The sequence below is a fragment of the Carettochelys insculpta genome, chromosome 9, assembly GCF_033958435.1.
Source record: "Carettochelys insculpta isolate YL-2023 chromosome 9, ASM3395843v1, whole genome shotgun sequence".
NCBI lineage: Eukaryota > Metazoa > Chordata > Testudines > Carettochelyidae > Carettochelys > Carettochelys insculpta.
Window position 1 is genome coordinate 6,199,277 of NC_134145.1, and position 22,198 is coordinate 6,221,474.

Below are 22,198 nucleotides of genomic sequence, written 5' to 3' on the forward strand. Positions count from 1 at the left end.
ACCACTGCTACGGCAACTGCGGCAGCACCAGGGTGCTGGATCTTTTAAATCTGCCAGAGCTCCAGACCAAATGTTCTGGATAGTGCTGAGGTCTGGCTGAGGGGTGGAGGAGGCGGGAGATGCTCAGGGCTGGATGGCCCAGCTCTGTCCCTTCTGCCCAAAGCCCTGCCCCAGCTTGAGCCACACCCCCACACTTGACCAGGGGCCCAGCAGTTCTGACAGCCCTTCTGATAAACGCCTAAGCATCTGACATCTTCAGCGTTCAGCAGCCTTTAGGTCAGCCTGCCCTGGTACCTCATGGGATTGATCAGTGAACAAATTATTCTAAAAGCCAACCTAAAAATAACACCCAAGGCCCTCATAGGAAGGCAGGAAACTAAACAGTTGGGAGAACAGTCAGCTCTGTGGTGGCTTCTGGCACCATCTTGGATTTCTGACATCATCTTGGTGTGAGCCTGAGGCTTCTTCCAAGGAGGCCCTTCCCAATGACATTTGACTCGTCAGGAGGTTCTCTGGGCCAGCATTGAATTTATCCTGCATTAGCGTGTCTCCAGGATAAGTTCAGTATGGAGACATGCCAATGATGTCTCACAGAACCTCCTGATGAGTCCCGTGTCACTCCCAAGGACCTCCTTGGAAGAACTAGCCTGTCTCCAGTGTGAATAATCCTGGAGAGTTGGCTAGGGACAGATGTCTGGCTGGGACTGGACCTGGTGAGGAGGGCAGAATAAGGCAGTGCTCAGGTTGAGAGCAGAGCAGCTGCCACCTTATACATCCACACTGAAGTGAAAGTACACTCCTCTGCAGAGGATCAGCCCTAGACCTATGCTCCAGAGGGCCCAGTTGTACGTAGTAATTTTTCTGGCTAATTTTCCATATCATAAGAGACCCCGTGATCAGCGGTGGAAAAAGTACCCCCAAAAGTTACTTGAGTAAAAGTGCAGCTGCTTTCACTTCTGGATACTTGAGTACAATCACGATGTGATTTGTGTGTACTTTTACTCAAGTAGCTTTCCAGGGGGACACAGGTGACTTGTACTTCAGCACATTCCCTCCTCACACCCAACAGCTGTATTTTTACTTGGGCAACTTTTGGGGAACTTTTCCCACCTCTGCCTGTGATGTAGTGATCAAAGCAACTGATGCCAGGCAAAGGCAGGAGAGAGAGAAATAATCCAATAAGCACCAAGTCAGTTGTCTAGCTTCAAATTGGCATCTTCAGTGGATACATAACACACAAGGGAGCTTCTCTTGGTTGTTGTTGCCTAGAATACATGACTGGTTAAAGATGTCGCTAGTGTACTTGTAAGGTGGGAAGTAAATGCTGGCATTGCAGAGCAAGGCCTTTGTGGGCCTTCTCACCTCTATCTCCTTCCTGCACTAGGACAAATGGGAACGGCTGATCTCACAGGATAAGTCGGTGGAGCTCTTTGAACACGTTGCCTTGATGACGCTCGACAGCATCATGAAATGTGCCTTCAGTTACCAAAGCAACTGCCAGATGGACAGGTCAGTACGGGATACTCTTGGGTCCTGCTGGATAATGTCTATTCGCTGGCTGCGAACAAACTGTGCATCTTGCTCGTGCTGGGTAAATTTATCCCACCTTCATTTTAGAAGTTCTCCAACTGTCCAGGCAGTTGAATGGGCAGAATGGACGGGACTCCCACCTCCTGCTGCTGGTCACTCTGTGCCAGAGCTGGTTCTTATATTCCCCACGGTACGATGCTGCTTCAGCGTAAATATTTTCCTCTCAGCAGCTGACACACAGGGAAGATTCTGCCTCTGCCAGTGGGTCTCTGGTGCTCCCAGGAAGGGAGGCAGTTTTGTGAACAAGGGGCACAATATTTGCATCCTTAGGCAGGGAGGAAGGATGATTTTGCAGTTCAGGCTTTGGACTGGGACTCAAGACATCTGGTTGCAGTTCCCAGCCCTGCTGCAGATTCCTTGTGTGACCTTGGGCATGCCACTTAATCTCTGTGCCTCAGTTTCCCATCTGTAAAAAGGGGATAATCCTTCTCCCTTTCTCCTACCCTTTGTTTGGCTTGTCTATACAGACTCTGTATTTACACTGGACCATGCTGCAGGGACTGTCTCTTCCCATGTTTGCATACTGAGTTTAGTCGAGTGGAGCTCTTACCTTGCATAAAGTTTTCTGATGCTAGCGTATTATCACCAATAGTGATAGCCCACTCCTCCCTGGATGGCAGATACTTCAATATATGGAATCCTTAAGTTTTTAACCCATCCCATGTTTTCTTGGCCACCATCTTCTGCTTTAAAACCCCATGCAGCTGCTCTACATGTTATATTGCGGTATTAAAATTGATCATGCTTTGGAGAATGAGAGAAAGCTATTTCCCTTGTGAAAATGGGGCTGCTTTGTAGCCTGTGACCAGCTGTTGCCAGGCAAGGGTCTCTCTAATTTTTCCCATCCATGTGCAGAATAAATTTTATGTGCACCGTGGCCTGTGCGGATGTGCACCACCAATAGAAATACATGCAACCAGCTGAGGGTGCTCTGCTAATCAGCTGGGCAGCATTTGAATCTCTCCTGAGCTGCTGCCCAAGTGCACAGCTTATAGGGAACACAGATGCTGGGTAGTGATGGGGTCAATAAGCGGACATTGGTCTGGACCACGTGCACCACTGCAGCCCATATCTGATTTCCTGAAAGCAACTGTCTCCTGTTTATCCCTCTTCTCCCCTCCACCCCCAGGGAGAATTCTTACATCCGAGCTGTCTTTGACCTCAGCTACTTGGTGGACCAGAGGCTGCGCTTCTTCCCCTATCAAAATGATCTCCTTTATTGGCTCAGCCCTCATGGTTTCCAATTCAAGAAGGCCTGCCAGCTCGCACATCACCACACAGGTACTTCCCCACACACTGGCCTCTATTTTTCTGAATCTTTTATGTGCACAGGGTAGTGCTAAGCAGGGAGCCCTCCCTGTCCCCAGAACAAACAGCAGCCATCAAAACCCATGGCCAATGTATTCCAACCTCCTTCCAAAGGATACCTGCTAGGGCTCAGAGATTAGTTCAGACTTCCTAGCTTCATAAGCTCCCTGGCCTCGGTGCTTGGTCTGTAGCCAGGGATCTAGTTACTTGTCAGATGTACCATTATTTCTCATGATGTGAGCCCAGGCCAGCTAGGAACCCAGGTGAGACCCAGCAATTCAATGAATAGCCATCACAGGGTAGCAGCTTTGGGTGCTGACTCATGACCGGTCTGGACTAGAACAATCAATGACCTTTCTCTGAATCCTAATCGTACTATACTGTTCCTGGTGTGCAGCAAATTGAGTTGATGGAGGTGCTGGGGTAAGGTGGATCAGGACAGGAGGAAATTCCCACTCCTCTCATGCTCCTTCTAACAGACTTTTGCTTTCACACCCCCTGAAAGGTATTTCAGTGCTTAATGTCCATTGATTTCAATGAATGTTAGGAGTCCACATCTGGGGGATCTGAGCATATGTGCTATCATAGCCAGGCTCCCATTTGCATAGGTCAGAAGAAGGTTGGTGGAGTTGAATGGCCTCCCCACCTGAAGATTGGAGAGCCCTCAGCCAGTCTCCAGGCCTACCGTGCTCTGGTGGCTGTCGCTGAAAGGCATACTGTCATTGTTTTCTAAGACAAGGTGATCCAGGAGCGGAAGGAGTCTCTCAAGGATGAGCAAGAACGTGAGAAGATCCAGAAGAAGAGGCACTTGGACTTCCTGGATATTCTTCTTCATGCCAAAGTGAGTTATGGAGGAATTCGTGTGCACTAAATACCACCAAGCGTGAGTATTTTCCCCAGGACATCGCTGACAGTGGTCTGGTGATACCAAGTGACCGGCACCCTCTGTTGACAGGCAGCACAGCACCTACCCACCAGTTAGGACCTCAGATGAGGGCTGACCCTCACGGCTGGCCCACTGCATAGCGTGAGTTCCGGTTGGTGATTAAACCAAATATTCCCTCTTCTCCTCCTACAGCAAGTTGTGTGGACCCCACAGAAGAAGTGAAAGGAGAAGTTAGTCCCAGTCAGTCGCCAATCCAGCATTCAAATGCAAAACTCACTTCTCGTCTCTAACCTCCTTCTTTTGCAATCTGCAGTAATTGATTTAGTCCCTGGCTTCAATTTGCCTCCTCTCTCTTGCATGAGTTAGGCCTTGCTCTCAAGTCTTCTTTCCTGCTGTCCCATCACTGGAGAGGGAAGATTTCTCTTCTCCCAGCCTCAGGGTTGCTTGCTGGAAGCACTTGGAGCGGTGGACGTCTACGGAAGAGTGTAGAAGGGGCAGATTAGTTTTCCAAGGGGACTTAGCTCCTTTCCCCAGATAGGTAGCATTAATTCGGATGAGAGGGGCAATGTTAAGAAAAGGAAATGTCAGTGCAATTGGTCAAAAATATATTCCTGGCCGTCAACGGGGTAAGATCAGAATGCAGTTGGCCCTTCAGGCCCCCAGAACAGTCCCTTTAGGGAAGTGGGGAGAGTATTTTTTCTGGTGAGAACCAAAGAAGTGTGAGGAGCAATTCTCCACAGCTCTGCCACAATGAGCGAGATGAGCCAATGCCTCTGTCTCTGAGCCCAGGTGAGACAGTGGCAGCAGGAGTTGTCCATAGGCACTGTGTAACAAAGGGTATATCGCTCACCAGAAGGTCAACTCATTCAGGGTCAGTCTTCCACGGTTTGATGTCGCGTGCCTAGTAGGGGTATGCTAAATGGAACCATCTGGGCTCTCCCATCAGCTCTGGTGCTCCTCATTCTTCTGAGGAGTAAGAGATGTGAATGGAAGAGTTTCTCCTATAGACCTCCCGCTGTATGTGGACAGCCAGAAAAACTGACCTTCGATGCATAGATTCCAGCTACACATATCCAGCTGCATATCTCAGATCAACTTTCCAGCCTAGCGTAGCCCTGGTCGAAGATTCTGGATTCCTGCCTGAACCTTTTGGCTTAACTCTAGCCAGCATAATCAATGAATGTAATCCTGGTTGCTGGACTAATTTGTGCCACTGATAGGCTACGTCTACACTAGCCAAAAACTTCAAAATGGCCATGCAAATGGCCATTTCGAAGTTTACTAATGAAGCACTGAAATACATATTCAGCACCTCATTAGCATGCGGGCGGCTGTGGCACTTCGAAATTGACGCGGCTCACCGCCACGCGGCTCATCCAGACGGGGCTCCTTTTCGAAAGGACTCCAGCTACTTCGAAATCCCCTTATTCCTGTCTGCTCATAGGAATAAGGGGACTTCGAAGTAGCCGGGGTCCTCTCAAAAAGGAGCCCAACCTGGACGAGCTGCCCGGCCGCGAGCTGCGTCAATTTCGAAGTGCTGCGGCTGCCTGCATGCTAATGAGGCGCTGAATATGTATTTCAGCGCTTCATTAGTAAACTTCGAAATGGCCATTTGCATGGCCATTTCGAAGTTTTTGGCTAGTGTAGACACGGCCATAGTGTTTATGTGCTAGGATGAAAATGGAGCTGGACTGTCTGACGAAGATCTACGGGCGGAGGTGGACACCTTCATGTTTGAGGGTCACGATACTACAGCCAGTGGGATCTCCTGGCTCTTGTACTGCATGGCCTTGTACCCCGAGCACCAGCAGAGATGCAGGGAAGAGATCCAGCAGGTTCTGATGGGCCGGAATAGTATCCAGTGGTGAATCTCGCATTTTCTTATTTATTTGATAGTTCCTCCCCTCCCCATCAATCTTGTTATTAAGCGATAACATATTAATCAAGGTTCATTCGACAGCCAAGATACTCAGGGCTTAGTTTTCAGAGGCACTGAGTACACAGTTGTTATTACATCCTTTGTTGTTGTGGCTGCTACATCCTTCTGCAATCTGGACCCTCAGTATCTACATGAATGGCCCGTAACATACCACACTGCCCACTGATGGTGTCACTGCAGTCAGGGCATTTGGCTGTGTCACCCTCAAATTAAGTCTCTAACCATAACTAGACCCATGCCGGTGGCAAACAGTGCGTCTCCTTCGTGCACAGTCATTGCCTGTTGGAATAGGTTTCCCTGGAAGTATTTGGATCACTCCCTTGCACTCTTGACTTTGGGTCATTTCAGGGATGACCTCAACAAGATGACCTACAGCACCATGTGCATCAAGGAGAGCCTTCGCCTTTATCCTCCCGTACCTGGAGTGTCCCGACAGCTCAGTAAACCCATCACCTTCCACGACGGACGTACCTTACCCAAAGGTCTGTGCATTTGGTTTGCTCTTTTCTGTTAATTTTCATGGCCAAATTCTGCTCTCAGCTATTCAGGTAGAACTCCCCTTGACAGCTGTGAGATTTCCACCTAAGCAGAAACAAAGGCATGGCCCTAAATAAGTTATATGACATTATGGGTGCATCTACACTTGCATTCCTCTTTCAAAAGAGTTATGCAAACGAGGGAAATGCAAATGCAAATGAGGTGCATATTTGCATATTCGGCACCCAATTTGCATATTCTTATTTCGAAAGAGCTTCTTCCAAAAGAAGAAAACTGGTGTAGACGCTGCTCTTTCGAAAGTAAGAATATGCAAATTAAGTGCTGAACATGCAAATATGCACCTCACTTGCATATTCTATTACCTTCATTTGCATACATTTTTCGAAAGAGGAATGCAAGTGTAGACACAGCCTGTGAGAGCAAGCGTTTATACAAAAAGCTGTGGGCACTACCTGTCAGGGGAAGGTGATTAGAATCGAACAGTTGTAAACAGATCTACAGGCAACTTGTAAAGCTGGAGAGTAGAAGCAGCTGTGGTCTAGTGACACAGCTATAAGTACAGAGTGCAGGGAAGAAAGAAATTAGGAAAATGTGCAAAGCAGTTAACTGTAATTAAACAATCTTCCAGGCCAGAAATGTAAAAATCTTCCACGAGATCTGCACTGATTCACTGTTTCTCACTCTCTGTAGTTCATAGATCAGTGCAGGAACCAAACAAAAAATTCCCAGGAGACAAAATTTTACGCAAAATGCATTTTGGATCAATTAAAATGTTTCATTTTTTAAATTTCTATTTTATTTATATACTTGTAAAAGACAAAATGTAAAAGGGCAAGTTCAAAATGAGCAGTTGAAATTTTTGTTCCAAAGATGTCAAAATAGATTAGAGGGATGCTATTGGAACACTTGATTTTGATTTTTTTTTAACTATCGAATTTTCTTGACAAGAAACAAGCAGTCCTGTGGCACCTTAAAGACTAACCGTTTCATTTATTAGGTCATGAGCTTTTGTGGGTATGACCCACTTCCTCAGATTTTCAGATTGGAGTGGATAATAAGAATCCAGGGATTATAGAGTGGGGAGTGGGGAAGGAAGGAGGGAGGAAAGAATAAAAAAGTGGGGAAGGTCACCTGTCATTAATAGGACCAGTGGAAGAAATAAATGAGGTTAAATGGGACAAGAATCATTCCTGCAAATATCAACGGTGGGGAAATTGCCCCTGTAATGTGAAAAATAATTGAGATCTCTGTTAAGCTCCAAGTTAAATGTGTCAAACTTGCAAATTAATTCAAATGAGCTAAGTCGTAACAGAGAGGCAGCCGTGTTAGTCTGTATTCTAACAAAACAAACCAGAAGTCATGTAGCACTTCAAAGACTAACAAACTAGTGTATTAGGTAATGACCTCTTGTGGGACAGACCCACTTCTTCAGATCAATAGCATTTCCAGTCCAGACTGACCATTATATAGCCCAGGGGTCCAAAAAAAAAATGAAATAAACATTTTTATTTGTCAGTGTTTGTTTAATTTTTTGGACCCCTGGGCTATATAACGGTCAGTCTGGACTGGAAATGCTATTGATCTGAACACTTGGGTCTGTCCCAAGAAAGCTCATCATCTAATAAATTATTTTTGTTAGTCTTTAAAGTGCTGCATGACTTCTGGTTTGTTTTGTTCGAAATACAGCCTAACACGGCTGCCTCTCTGTTACGACTTAGCTACAAGTTTGACACATTTAACCTGGAGCTTAACAGAGATGTCAACTATTTTTCACATTACAGGGGCAATTTCCCCACCTTCGATACATTAGTTTGTTAGTCTTTAAAATGCTACATGACTGCTGGTTTGTTTTCAGCTGAGCTAGTGTCAGTCATTTGTTAGTCATTACAAGGCTCATTTCCTTATCTTTGATATTTGCCGGAATGGCAACCCCATCACTTAAACTACTTTTTCCACAGGTCCTGTTAATGACACCTGACCCCTCCTTTTTTTTCTTCCTTCCTGCCTTCCCCCTCCCCTGTTATATATACCCTGCGTTCTTATCTGCTCCAGTCTGAAAATCTGAGGAAGTGAGTCTTTCCCACGAAAGCTCATTACCAAATAAGTAAATGTGTTAATCTTTAAGGTGTTACGGGATGGCTTGTGTTTTGTGGAGCTCCAGACTAACACAGCTCCCCAGCTGAGAACATTTTCATGAACTAGATGTGTTCCCGAGGAAGGTTTTGAATTGGACAAAACATTTTCCAACACCAAAATGTTCTGTCAATTTTTGACCGATCTAATGTTGTCAAGAGTGGAGATTTACATCCTGTAGAAAGCGGTATTTGATGACTCTGGGGCAGGGACTGGCAAAATACAGCCCCTGGGCCAAATCCAACCTGCTAAATATTTGAGTCCGGCCCACTGAGGCCTCATGGGACCCTTGGGGAGGCTTTCTGGATGCTGTGGCCCATACACTGCTTGAAGTGTGTGGCTGGGTCAGTGCGTGTGCTCTTGCATGGCACACGTCCCTTGAGGGAGAAGGGATCTCTGTTCCCTGCTCCGGCCCCCAGCACCATCTCCACAACCTCCCCTGACCAGGACCCAGCCAATGGGAGTGGAAAGGGCTGTGCTTCTAGAACTCACACACCTACTGTGTGTGGTGCACTGGCCCACTGAGTGACACTGAGACGACATACGAAGGGAACGGTGAGTATTCTCTCCAGCTGATTAGCCTCCTGACTTTCAGCTCACGCAGGAGCAACTCAGGCCCTAAGGTCCCAGGTTTGATTCCACCTGCAGATGACTGAGGCCTGCTGGTGTTACATATGCAGCACACACAGACCTGCTCCTCCCCTCTCAGCGAGGGGCTTGCCACACAGAGACACCCATGCTGTGGGTCCATCAGCTGGGGAATGCGCTCCAGGGTCCCAGTGGGCTGTCAGCTGGAAGCTGCCTGTGTTAAGTCCTTCTCTGCCAGTGTCTGCACCTGGCATCCTACCCACTCCCATACTCATGGGCTTCATCTACATGTGCCATTTCTTCCAGAAGCAGCACGGTAATGAGCTATCTGGAAGAAGCTAATGATGTGTGGATGCAAATTTTCTGCACCTCATTAGCATTTCGGCATGGAAGAAGCTCTTCCAGACTCCAAAGTATACATGCAGACACATGACCTGTGGGGATCTTCTGGAAGGCAACTCTCCTTCCGCAAGCTCCTTCTTCCCCGGAAAAGATTCCAGATCTTCTTCTGGAAGATCCCCAGGGGCCACACGTCTGCACATGAACTTTGGAAGAGCTTCTTCCGGACTCTGAACCACGTGCTGATATGCTAAGGAGGCATGGAAAACTTGCATCTGGACCTCATTAGCATCTTCCGGATAGCTCATTACTGTGCAACTTCTTCTGGAAGAAGCGGCATGTGTAGACACCGCTCTGGTCACCGCCTCTCCTGCACCTCTGCCCCATGTGAGAAACCCTCTCCTGCATCCAAGCTCCCTACCCAGAGCTCCTGCCTTTTCCCAGCCTTTGCACCCCCTCCATTAATACCGTTGAAAAGTGTGGCCCCAAAAATCATTGCCCACCCCTGCTCTAGGGACCAGTGTTGGGTAATGGAATTGCAAGGTTAGCAAGTAGGAAAATAACCTATAACATGAATGACCAAGGACTGTGTGTGCCCGCTGGTTGCATGCTTCTATGATATGAATCCGGGATTGAAGGTCAATTAGTAAATTCTAAAGCCCGAAGGGACTACTGTGATTGCCTAGTCTTGTCTTTGATTTAGCACAAGCCAGAGAACTACCCTAAAATAATCCCTAGAGCAGATCCTGCAGAAAAACACTCAATCTTGATTTAAAAATCAGAGACCCCACCAGAACCCGCTATGCAAATTGTTCCCTGATTACTCACTATTAGTTTACACCCTTTTGCAAGGGATTGGTGTCCTAATGCACAGAAACTCACCACAACTGAAACGCTTAGCAAGTTTACTGGGGAGATTAGCAACAAAAAGAGATTGTAGGGGATTAAACTCCCTCTGGGACTGTAATGTGAAACACTGGCCTGGCTCAGTGGGCAGCTTGTGCTGCTGCCACCTGGGAAGTTCCTTATCTGGGGACAAACAGATTATTTTCTTCATGATTATCAGGCCAGCACCCTTCCCCAGCATTGACTTTGCAAATATTTGCTTTAACTCAGCATGGGGAAAGTTGGACTTCACTCTCCTGTATCTGTTGCATTTCATTTGCTTCTCTCTGTTCATCCAAAATTCTCAACCATTCACTTCAAAGGGCACAGTGCCGATTTCCCCCAGGCTGTGTGCCAGATTCATGGGAGAAATGGCAAAATTCCCAAGGACTTCAGTGAGATCAGGATTTCATCCCTAGACTAAGGCCCGACCAGACTGCTCTGATCGTCTAAACCAGTTTCCCATGGAACTATAGCCGCCTGTGTGTTTGCTGCATCAGTAAATATTTTCTCTCCTTTAAAAACAAGAAGTCGTCCTGTGGGACATTATAGACTAACGCATATTTTGGAGCATCAGCTTTCGGGGGCGAAGACCCGCTTTGTCAGATGCATGAGCAGACCCATGCCCGTGCCCATTCACACATCTGACAAAGCGGGTGTTTGCCCATGAAAGCTTATGCTCCAAAATATCTGTTAGTCTATAAGGTGCCACAGGACTTCTTCTTGTTTTTGGAGATACAGACTAACATGGCCACCTCCCTGATATTTCTTTCCTTTGTTGCTTTACAGGCATCTCGGTTGCAGTGAGCATCTATCTCATTCACAGAAACCCCAGCATATGGAAGGATCCGCTGGTATGTTTTCTTTTGTCTGGATGAGAACTTTCTACTCGCAGACTGTGACTTCACTGTGTGTGTTTTAGTACAGGTTGAACCTCTCTCTTCTGGCACCCCGTGTACTGACCAGTACCAAATGAGAGAATTCGCTGTGCTGTGGGAAGTCAATATTGTCTAGCCCATTACCAGCACTTCTATGGCTCCCTGGGCTCTTAGAAGACATTGAGGGGAAATTCACAGCTAAATAAAAGCACAGAACACTGAGAGCCAGGACGGGTGGCGGTAAACAAACTTTATGGGACCGCGGGAAACTTGGCCACACCCGTGATAAGTGGTTGTCCGACTAACGAAAAACATGCCGGATTATGGAGTTTCCTGGATTAGGGAGGTTCAACTTGTAGCTGCACCAGCACCAGCACCTTTTCTACTTAAACTCCTTGGCAGACAGGCTCATCGGGCAGGAGACAGTAGGCTACACAGGTTTCATGCCCACTCTTTTGATACTTTTTGGATTTGTCTCCCCTCTCTTTTGTAGGTATATTGACAGACTAGCACTACGTCATAAAAACATGGCCGCGACCCCACCCCACACAAACAGAGGCAACTAATGTGGGGATTCCAGAGGGGGAGGCACTGGCCGTGTGCCCTTGCCCCACCCTCTCCCTGCCCCCTCACCCTGTTCCACCCCGGTCACCTCTTCCTGGGGTTCCCCCAACACCATCCCAGAGCAGTGCAGTCTGAAAGGAAGCTGATATGGCTCTTGGGCCACGCTGCTTCGAGGAAGAGAAGGGACTGTCCCACACTCACCAGAAGCAGCACGGCACCGATGGGAGAGTAGTGATGACACTAGCGTGTGCGTGTGACCCCTGTGCACCCCCACTCAGCGCCTGTGCACACGAGCCGCACTCCCCGCAGCAACAACAATAGACATGAGAAGTGTGCCGCGGAGGCCAGACTCATTTAATCCTGGCTCTCCTGACATCAGCCTCCATGGCCTCGGAGAAGTTGGTTAGCCAGAGGCCTTGGTCAACAAGGAAAGACAGAGTCTTTCCAAGTCCACCTGCCTCCTCTGTCTTGATTAGGTACCAACGCCCCCTCTTCTGATGGGTGGCCCTCTTAAAGCACTTGCACAACAGTTATTTGCACATGTGCCCTAGCTTTTATCTGGTTGTCTCCAAGAGACGCTACAACTATTAAATTCTCCTACACTTTGAAGTCAGGGCACCGGAGTGAGCACCCACTTTTCAAATTGTGGGCCCTGATTTTTCTGCACATGTCACCTTTGCCAGACGTCAACTGGCTACAGTAACAGTCTCCTGGGAGATGTAATTTCGTTGTTTGCTTTTTAATCCTTGGTTGGTGTTCCAGACACAGGCCTGCTCTATGCTGTCATGTAATCCTATTCATCAATATATCAAGCTCCCTCTTCAAAGTTAGGGCGTTCGCCTCCTGTGCTCCTGTTGGCCCAGAACCGCACTCCTTTGATGCCAAGAAACTTTCTTCTCCTTTCCACCCCGACTTTGTTTATCTGACTAAATCCCCCTTGGTTTTTGTGTAGGGTTACCATATGAAAAAGAGGACACCCCTGAGAGGGAGCGTATCAGTATCTACCAAATCACATGGTAGTAATGTGGTGTATATATAGTACATTAATACAACAGGAGTTGGTAGATATTGATACAGTGCACTCCCTCCAAAGGATGGCCTCTTCTTTGAAAGGTCAAATATGGTAACCCTCTGTGCCAAATAGCTCCTTCTCCTGCTCTAATTTACCTCCTTCCCCATATTAATCTGCTGTGCTTAAGAGATCCATCAGATCCCCTTCCTGATATTGCTAGGCTAACTGAGCAAGCACTTTTAGTCTCTCTGATGAAAGCATTCTCCTGATCCTAGTCGGGTGACTACCTAGAGACAGGCTCAAACCTGGGACTGGTGGATCTTAGTGCAGGTACCTCTACAGGTTGAGTTTAAGGCCAGCTGACTCTTGGTTTAGGCTGCAGAGGACACCTATTCTTTTTCTGTGAAGCAGTCTAGGTACCATTACATGGGACAGTTACCCATCCATAGGCACGTGGGTTATGCTAGCCATCCTTCTCTTGTTCCCATTTGAGTTCATCTTTCTCAAACATGTGTAATGCTGACAGACCTGGGTTGCCAGCACCAGGGACTGAACCTGGAATCATAGGGGCTAAAGCCCTGTGCTCTACTGCATGAGCTAAAGGCCAGCTGGCTCTCAGCCAAGCCTGTACAGCAGAAACTTCACTCACCTTATTATGGCACTTTAGTGCTCCTGGGTATTACATGCTTCCCAGGGCTGAGGAAGCACATCCCAAGCTCCTGAGACCTTCCAGGTAGCTCCTCCCAGACAAGCCCCAAATTGGGACACCAACAGCCATAGATTATCAGCACCAGGGATTGAACCTGTAATCTCAAGGGCTAAAGCCCTGTGCTCCACCACATGAGCAAAGGCCAGCTGGTTTTCAGCTGAGGCTGTAGAGCAGAGACTTCGCTCACCCTAGTATGAGGTCTCAGTGCCTCTGGGTACTACACATGCGTGACCAGAACTGTGCACAAGTCCGGATGAAGTTTTTACCGGTGCTACTATTGCCACTAATGCTTCTCTCTCTTGACTGGAAAGACCTTGTCTGATACCTCCTAGGACTGTATTTAGTTCTTTCCTCCCACAGCCACATCACAGTGGTGTGCTGTAATCTTACTGTGATTGACTGACTAAGACAATCTGGTCTCTCTCCTGTTTCCAACTGGTTGGCGGCAGAAATACTTGTTAGGGTACATCTACATGTATGGGAAGTGTAAACAGTCTTTCAGAGTTTGATCTTCTGGAGTTCAATTTAGTGGACCTAGTGGGGAAACACTAAACTGAACTGTCATGGAGCCACCGTCAACCCCAGTACTCTTAGCAGTTGTGAGGAGAAAGGGAACATTATGGGAGAGTTTCTCCCGTTGACCTTGTGCTCTGTGGGCGGTGGCAAAAATCAATTTTAGATAAGTCGAGTCCAGCTATGCAATTCCTGTAGCTGGATTTGAGTATCTAAAAATTGATTTTACCTCCTCGTGTAGACCTGGCCTGAGTCGAACAGTACAAATTTCATTCCTTTCCTATTACTTCTGTTCTACCTTAATTGCTGGTACCTCCCAATTTGGTTCATCAGCAAGTTTACTTAGTACACTTCCCTTAATGGGACTTGACTTTCAGAGGGCAGGTACTTGACCCTTCTTGGGGTTGAAGTGGAGGAAAGAGAGGCAGATTGTAAGGCCAGAAGGGACCATTAGATTGCCCAGTCTGACCACCTGTATACCAGGCCAGAGAACCTCCTGTAATAATCCCAGAATCAAGTCCATCACTTCTACCAGAGCTAGAGAAAGCTGTTTAAATCAAGACTGGATAGCTATGTAAGGAGTTCAAGCTATGGGAATCCATCATGTCTCTCACTTAGTGGTTCCATATAAGTATCCTCACTGTTGAAGATCAGTTGTACTTTATTTCCTGTCTGGATTCGCCCAGCTATGTCCTATGAAGGAGCCTCAAATCAGGCATCCAGAACATAGACCCTGAAGTCACTAGTCACTTCTGAAAGAATTGGCCTGTGTTTTTGAAACTGAAATGATCATTGTTGTTTGTTTTTTAAATGAATTCTTTCATCCCAGGTGTTTGACCCGTGGAGATTTTCTCCAGAGAACACATCTGACAGACATCCTTATGCCTTCCTGCCTTTTGCTGCTGGGTCAAGGTGAAGTATATTTAATTAAAGGTCAAGGAGAAGAAAATAACCGCTTGCCCCCGTCCCCAGTTAAATGTGATTTGGAATATTTTTCTCTTTGTATTGAAGAAGCACTTGGAGATCCCAGCCAAGAACAAAGCTTGGGCCCCATAGTGATGGACAAAAGCACAAGAACAAAGGAAGACTTGTGCCTTGTCCAAAAGATAGACAAACTTAATATTTTCTATCAAGTTGTCCTCTGTTGTTATGTATAGTTTGGTCAACCCCAGAGGCCCCAGCTAAAATCCTGTCTCACTCTGCTCGGCATTGTGCAGTCAGTCATACACAGCCCTCCAAAGAGCTTATAGTCGAAATACACAACATAGAAAAGTGGAGTTAGCCTCCTTTCATTCACCGGGAGCTAGAGCACAAAGAGATGAAATGACTTGGCTGGGATTACATATAGAGATCTAGAGGGCTCAAGGCCCACAACTGCCATAGCTCAGTGGTTTGAGTATTGGCCTTCTAAACCAAGCCTGGGGAGCTCAGTCCTTGCTAAGGCTACTTTGTGGTTAGGGCAAATAGGTGTCAGGGATTGTGCTGTGTCTTGCTAAGTGGGTGGGGGACTAGATTAGATGACCAGCCAAGATTCCTACCAGCCCCCTGAAATATGATGTGTATCTAGGCTTCTCTACTTGTCTTGGTGATTCCTTACCATCTGCCGGTCTCTCTTGTACACACCCCTCCCTTGTTCTTTTCATAACCTCACATGGTCCTGGGGCTCTAGCTTCCCTTGCTAGACTTTAAGATTAGAAGGGACCACCAAATCTTCTGTCCTGTCACCATTGTCATCCAAGACCCATGTACCAAACCAAACTGAGATAAATGTATTACAGCTGGGAGATGAGAGGTGGGGAGAGAGATCACACAGAAACTGAGAACAGATGAAAACAGAGGGTGGGAGATGGAGACAAGAAAGCCAAGCAGCAGAGTGTAATCACAGTATAACCCTGAGAAAAGCCAGGGGGAAAAATTTTGGGTCTGATATTATCTAGACACATTAATGGCTTGTGAGATAAGAATCTGCTCCCCTTATTCTTTATTCCTTCTGTGTTCAGAGATACGGGTCTTTATACATTCCTTGTGATTAACAAGATAAAACCAGACTCCATTAATTTCTACTGCCAACTGGAACATTCCCAGGGCTCCTAACTTCAATTAGCAGCTTGTGTCAAGAAAGGGTGACATAAATACAAACACTGTTTGATGGAGACTGTTGGTCAATAGCATTGGCTACTGGTTGCTGAAGGGAGGAAACAAGTGCCCTGAACCCAGTCCAGCCTTCACGGTAGCAAGGAGTTGATAGCCGGGGAAGCATACCTTAGTCCTGACCTACTGAGGCAACCACTTCAAGATTAAGGCAGCGTAAAGTCAAGAGCAGGTGCACAGAGACACCAGAAAGAGGGCAGATGAGCAAGAGTCTAAGGGGAGACTCTGGAACTTTATGGAGGGTTTTAGTAGAACATGGGGATTGGTTAAGTCTGAAGATAAGCTAATGCCATCTGGCAGTAGCATAACAAAAAACAGTCCAGTAGCACTTTAAAGACTCACAAAATAATTTATTAGGTCATGAGCTTTCATGGGACAGACCCACTTCTTCAGACCATAGCCGTACCAGAACAGACTCCATATTTAAGCCACAGAGAACCAAACATACTAATCAAGGTTGACAAATCAGAAAAATATTATCAAGAGCTACGTCTACACGTGAAGCCTACATTGAAGTAGATTATTTTGATGTAGCAACATCGAAATTGGCTATTTCGATGAATATCGTCTACACGTCCTCCAGGGCTGGGAACGTCGATGTTCAACGTCGACGTTGCGCAGCACCACATCGAAATAGGCGCTGCGAGGGAACGTCTACACGCCAAAGTAGCACACATCGAAATAAGGGTGCCAGGCACAGCTGCAGACAGGGTCACAGGGCGGACTCAACAGCAAGCCGCTCCCTTAAAGGGCCCCTCCCAGACACAGTTGCACTAAACAACACAAGATCCACAGAGCCAACAACTGGTTGCAGACCCTGTGCATGCAGCATGGATCCCCAGCTGCAGCAGCATCAGCCAGAAGCCCTGGGCTAAGGGCTGATGCACACGGTGACCATAGAGCCCCACAGGGGCTGGAGAGAGAGCGTCTCTGAACCCCTCAGCTGATGGCCGCCATGGCGGACCCCGCAATTTCGAAGTTGCGGGACGCGCAACAACTACACGTTCCCTACTTCGACGTTGAGCGTCGAAGTAGGGCACTATTCCCATCCCCTCATGGGGTTAGCGGCTTCGACGTCTCGCCGCCTAACGTCGATGTTAACATCAAAATAGCGCCCAACACGTGTAGCCGTGATGGGCACTATTTCGAAGTTAGTGCCGCTACTTCGAAGTAGCGTGCACGTGTAGACACGGCTAAGGTGAGCAAATCAAAACGTAGAGGGACATAAGGGGGGGGAGTCAAGAATTAGATAAAGCCAAATATGCAAAAGAGCCCCTATAATGAGCTAGAAAATTCCCATCCTGGTTCAAACCACGTGTTAATGTGTCAAATTTGAATATAAAAGAGAATTCAGCAGCCTCTCTTTCCAAAGTGCTGTGAAAATTGCTGTTTAGTAAAACACAGCCTTTCAGGTCATTAACAGAATGGCTCACTCCATTAAAGTGCTGGCTGACAGGTTTGTGAATCAGGAGGGTTTTTATGTCTGTTTTATGCCCATTAATTCTTTGTCTAAGAGAGTTTGAAGTCTGCAGCATGTGTGCCTCATCTACTTGAACTGCTCAGTAGTCATCTGTACTACAGCTGCATTTGCTGGCAAAGAATAAGAGACCTGAAGAACACCATAAATAATGGCCATCCTTAGGGTAATGAGATATAAAGAAGAGGGTGAGCTAATGAGAAAAACTCATGGCTTTTGTTGGGGCAAGCACAGCTGCTGAATTTCCTTTGGGTCTCTTTTCTCAGGAATTGCATCGGGCAGCAGTTTGCCATGAACGAGATGAAGGTGGCTCTCGCCCTGACTCTGCTCCGCTTCGAACTCTCTCCAGATCTGGCCAACTCCCCGATCAAAATCCCCCAGATTATCCTGCGCTCCAAGAATGGGATTCACCTGCACTTGAAGAAAGTCCTCTGATGCTGAAATTGCACTGATCTCAGATCATGTGGTGCCCATTTAATCAGACCAATGAGTTAGTTGTGATAGACACAGTTATGGGCCTTCTTCTGCTGCCATTTTGGCCTGTACTGATGCATCATAGGTGGCTGGTTTAATAAAAGGCCTGAATCATATTGCACTGTATGATTTTCTTCTGCCTTGAGCATCTGCACCTGCTCTGGTATGGCCTCCTCATAGCCTTTGACTGCCTTTCTTTGTCTGTCATCTGTCATGCAGATGGCCAGGCCAGCCCCCGTGAGGCCTATCCCTTGAGTGCAATGGGCATTGGCTCAGCCTGCAAAGTTCTAGCTTCTCAGTTGTAACTCTCACTGCTTCCTACTGTCCGTCTATTCTCGATTTCCCTCCCATTTGCCTTCTTGGGTCTTCCTTCTACCCTCCTTACCTTCCACAGTGCCTACAGATGAACCTCTCCCCATCATTCAACATGCTCCTTCTGGTGCTCTTGCAAGAGTGGGTCAACTATTCCTCACCTGTTGGTTTTTTAGTGAGCACTGATTAAAGCTTGCACTGTTGACTTATGGGTGAACTGCATTATAGGCATCTGATTAAGACTGTAAAGCTGCTCAGGATTTGTGTTCATAAACAACTAGCTATTAACGTAACAACAGCTGTTGTTATGCTCTCAGGCCAGGTCTACACTACAGAGTTTTATCAACAGAAGGGGCCTTCTGTTGACATAACTCAAGGAGCACCTACACACTTAAAGTGTTCTGTTGGCAGAGCCTTGACAGAATGCTGCATTTTCCTTGACAATATTATCCCTCAAAAATTTGAGGCATAACAATCTCCGGACGGAGCACTGTCGATAAAAGTGCAGTGTAGACATTTCTGTCGACAACAGGACTTCCAGTTGCCAGGCAGCCTTCTTTGCAGAGCTGTCATTCTGCTTTCTGACACCAGAGGGCAGTGCAGTCTGGCAGTTCTCTGTTGACACAGCAAGTTGTGTGTAGATGCAATCTGTTGACAGAGGGTCTGTAGAGATTACCCTGTCGACAGAAACGTCTGTTGACAGGTGCTTCTCGTGTAGACATAGCCTTAGTGACATTTATAGATAAACTGTAATGGGGAAGGGAAAACAATCATGCAGATGAAGGATCCTCAGCAAAAGTGCATTGGTATAGCTCCCTTGATTCAGAAAGCTGTGATGAATTACACGGTCTAAGAATCTGGGCTATTCTGCAAGAGAAATGATTGCACAGTTGGGTGTCAAATCCCATGAATCCCTGTTGCAGAACAACTTGCCCCTTGCTGAATTTTGACATGTCTATAAATATGACTGACACTTTCTGTGAAAGGAAGAAGCCACGAGGGCTGCCCTACCAGCGAAGGTCACTGGAATATCCTACATGGTGTTTTGCTTCCTTCCACAAAAGTTTACATTATTTTTCTCTTATAGTAGCTTGTCTCCAGTAGTTGTGTATCTGGTGCTTCAGAAGAAGATGCACATCCCTCCCTCCATACAACAACTTATAATTCTGGTCAGTACAATGCTTTCCTGAAGGTGCAAATTCCTTCTTGACCATGGAAGGTAACCGTCCCATGAAGCAGGAAGTGTTATGATTATTCTTGTAACTATGGCGAGATCCAAGCTAATGCCCTCCAAAGTTAATGGAAGGCTTTTGTTTGCATAGCCATCAATGTTCTCTGTGGTCAAAGGCAGCCAGTTACTGAACAAAAACACCCCAACCTACTTCCATGCATTTGTTCCAAGTCTCCTGCCTTGTGACTATCCCAAGGCCCCATTGTATACATCACATTGGACATGGTGTTAAGGATTTTCAGGTGAACTGATCCTTCCACAGACAACTGTGATGTGGTCCCTACCAGTAAGCCAAGGGATCTCCTGCCATCTCACCAGGGTGTCCAAGCTGCTGAAGAGTGGGACAAAAACTGAGTCAAGTGCCTTAACAAATAATTAAATAGTAAGAATAAAAACACAAGCCACAATCACATGTGTATGTGTGAACAGTACACAAAAAGAAAAGTGATCTCTGATAATGAAGGTGGGACTGACAGGTCCTATACTGGAGAGCAGGTTTAGGTGTTTCTTATAGGCCGAATCTAATTCCCCTTGACCTCACTGGGAGCTACTCCATTGACTTTAATGGAAACTGGATCAAGCCCTAAAATGCGAAGAGATGAACAAGGATGACTGTCAAGAGCTGTGTCTACACGTGCACGCTACTTCGAAGTAGCGGCACTAACTTCGAAATAGCGCCCGTCGCGGCTACACGCGTCAGGCGCTATTTTGAAGTTAACTTCGACATTAGGCGGCGAGACGTCGAAGTCACTAACCTCATGAGGGGATCGGAGTAGCGCCCTACTTCGACGTTCGAAATTGCCGGGTCCTCCATGGTGGCCATCAGCTGCGGGGTTGAGAGACGCTCTCTCCAGCCCCTCAGCTCACTGGTGGCCGCGTGGAGCGGCCCCTTAAAGGTCCCCTCCCCCTCCCTTCCTCTGCAGGAAGCTGAGGGAACGTGCAGGCTGCAGCCTGCACATGCGGCCAGCCTGCACCACCCTCAGCCCCACAGAGCTGCGATGGCTGGCCGGCAGCCCCCCCAGTGCCCCCAGGGGACCCCCCCCAAGGGGAGCCATGGCAGCCAGCCCAGCCAGAAGGGCAGCCAGGCTGGGAAGCGGCAGCGGGGCCCCTCCTGGACGGAGGCCGAGCTGCGGGACCTGCTGGGGCTCTGGAGCAAGGAGGAGGTGCTCCAGGTAATGGGGAGCAAGAGGCGGAACGCGGATGCATTCACTCGGCTGGCCGACGGCCTGGCTGCCCGGGGTCACCCTGCCCGCACTCCTGACCACGTTAGGAGTAAGGTCAAGGAGCTGCGGCAGGGTTACTCCCGGGCCCGGGATGCGGCCGGCCGATCTGGGGCCGCCCCCGTCACTTGCCCCTTTTACAGGGAGCTCAGGGACATCCTGGGCTCCCGGCACACCTCCTCCCCTCCGGCCACCCTTGACACCTCGGCTGACGACCCCCAGCAGGCCCTGCAGACGGAGTCCGCCCCGGAGGCAAGCCCCACACCCCGGGGGCCCCCCCCGGAGGCCACCCCCGGGACATCGCAGCAGGAGGAGGAGGAGGAGGAGGGGGGCTCCTCCTCCGCAGAATCCGGCCTGCAGATCCTCCTCCTGCCATCCCGGAGCAGCAGCAGGGCCTCCGACCCCCGGGGATCTCCGGACCGTGGGAGCGGACCGACAGGTAGGTTCCCCCCTCTGGTGGACACCCCTGAGCTTGAGGGGCGGGGGTAAGAGATATGTGTCCAGGGACCCCCACATGCTCACATGGCCATGGCCCCAAGGACACCAGGGCCATGGCCCTCATAGGAGTGCATCAGCCCCTGCCCCCCCCGCCCAGCACGACAGTGCCATGCCCCATCCCCGGGCCAGGGGGGAGCGGAACCTCGAGGGGCCCCCGGGAGGAGGGGGTGGGACACCCCGCAGCAGCAGCATGTGATGGAGTGGGGGGAGTGCAAAAGGGAGACTCAGGCTACATATGAGCAACAAGAGCCGAATAGCTCCCAAGGGCAAAGGAGGATCCTGGGGCTACAGCTGGCAGGTGACACCTCTGCCCTGAACAAACAGGAGGGAGGAGCCGAGCTGGCTTGGACTTGGGGGGCGAGGGCGGGGGACACAGGTGGAGGCTAGGGGAAGGGAGAGCTGGAAGGCAGCCAGCCTGAGGAGGGGGAAAGCTGCATCCCCGAGGGGCACCCCTTGCGGTCTTCTCCCCACGACGGGTTGGAAGGACTGTCTCTTCCAACAGCTGGTGCTGTCACTCCTGGCAGAAACTGGGCATCTGTGGCCTAAGAAACCTCTCCTGCTCTCAGACCCTGCGGAGTGAAGTGAGAGTCGCTCCCACCAGGGGACGGGGTGCAGGGCAGGGGGACCCCTGAACCCCATCCATCACAGCAGCATCTCCCGGGGACGGGGATGGGGAACCTGCAGCACAGGGCTGGGGGGACAAAGGCCACGGCTCGGGGCCCACACTAACGCCTGTCTCCATTCTTCTTCCCCCCCTCCTCTCCTGTGTCCTGCACCTGCACCATCAGAAGGACCGGAAGAGAGCGACGGCGAGGCGTCAGTCGTCCCGGAGAGCCCTCCAGGACCATCGATCCAGGGCAGCCCCTTGGCCGAGGACCGACCGGCCCCACGGCGGACTAGACGGCGGACCCCGCGCCACCAACCGCCAACGGCGACGGACCCCCCAGCTGCTGGCCATCCACTGTCGGCAGCTGGAGGTCACGGAGCAGCACC

The 22,198-nt window shown here is 48.7% G+C and overlaps 1 protein-coding gene across 1 annotated transcript in view; it reads left to right on the plus strand.

Annotated features, from left to right (window-relative positions):
• Positions 1-18,054, plus strand: part of LOC142017391 (cytochrome P450 4B1-like) — a 41,109-nt gene extending 23,055 nt beyond the window's left edge. Inside the window, exons 5-12 of the mRNA XM_075002178.1 lie at positions 1,385-1,509; positions 2,720-2,871; positions 3,633-3,739; positions 5,458-5,648; positions 6,072-6,205; positions 10,956-11,020; positions 14,672-14,754; positions 17,737-18,054. Of these exons, the coding sequence (XP_074858279.1) occupies positions 1,385-1,509; positions 2,720-2,871; positions 3,633-3,739; positions 5,458-5,648; positions 6,072-6,205; positions 10,956-11,020; positions 14,672-14,754; positions 17,737-17,905 (1,026 nt within the window). The 3' untranslated portion in view covers positions 17,906-18,054. The remainder of the gene's footprint in view (positions 1-1,384; positions 1,510-2,719; positions 2,872-3,632; positions 3,740-5,457; positions 5,649-6,071; positions 6,206-10,955; positions 11,021-14,671; positions 14,755-17,736) is intronic.
• The last annotated feature ends 4,144 nt before the right edge of the window (positions 18,055-22,198 follow it).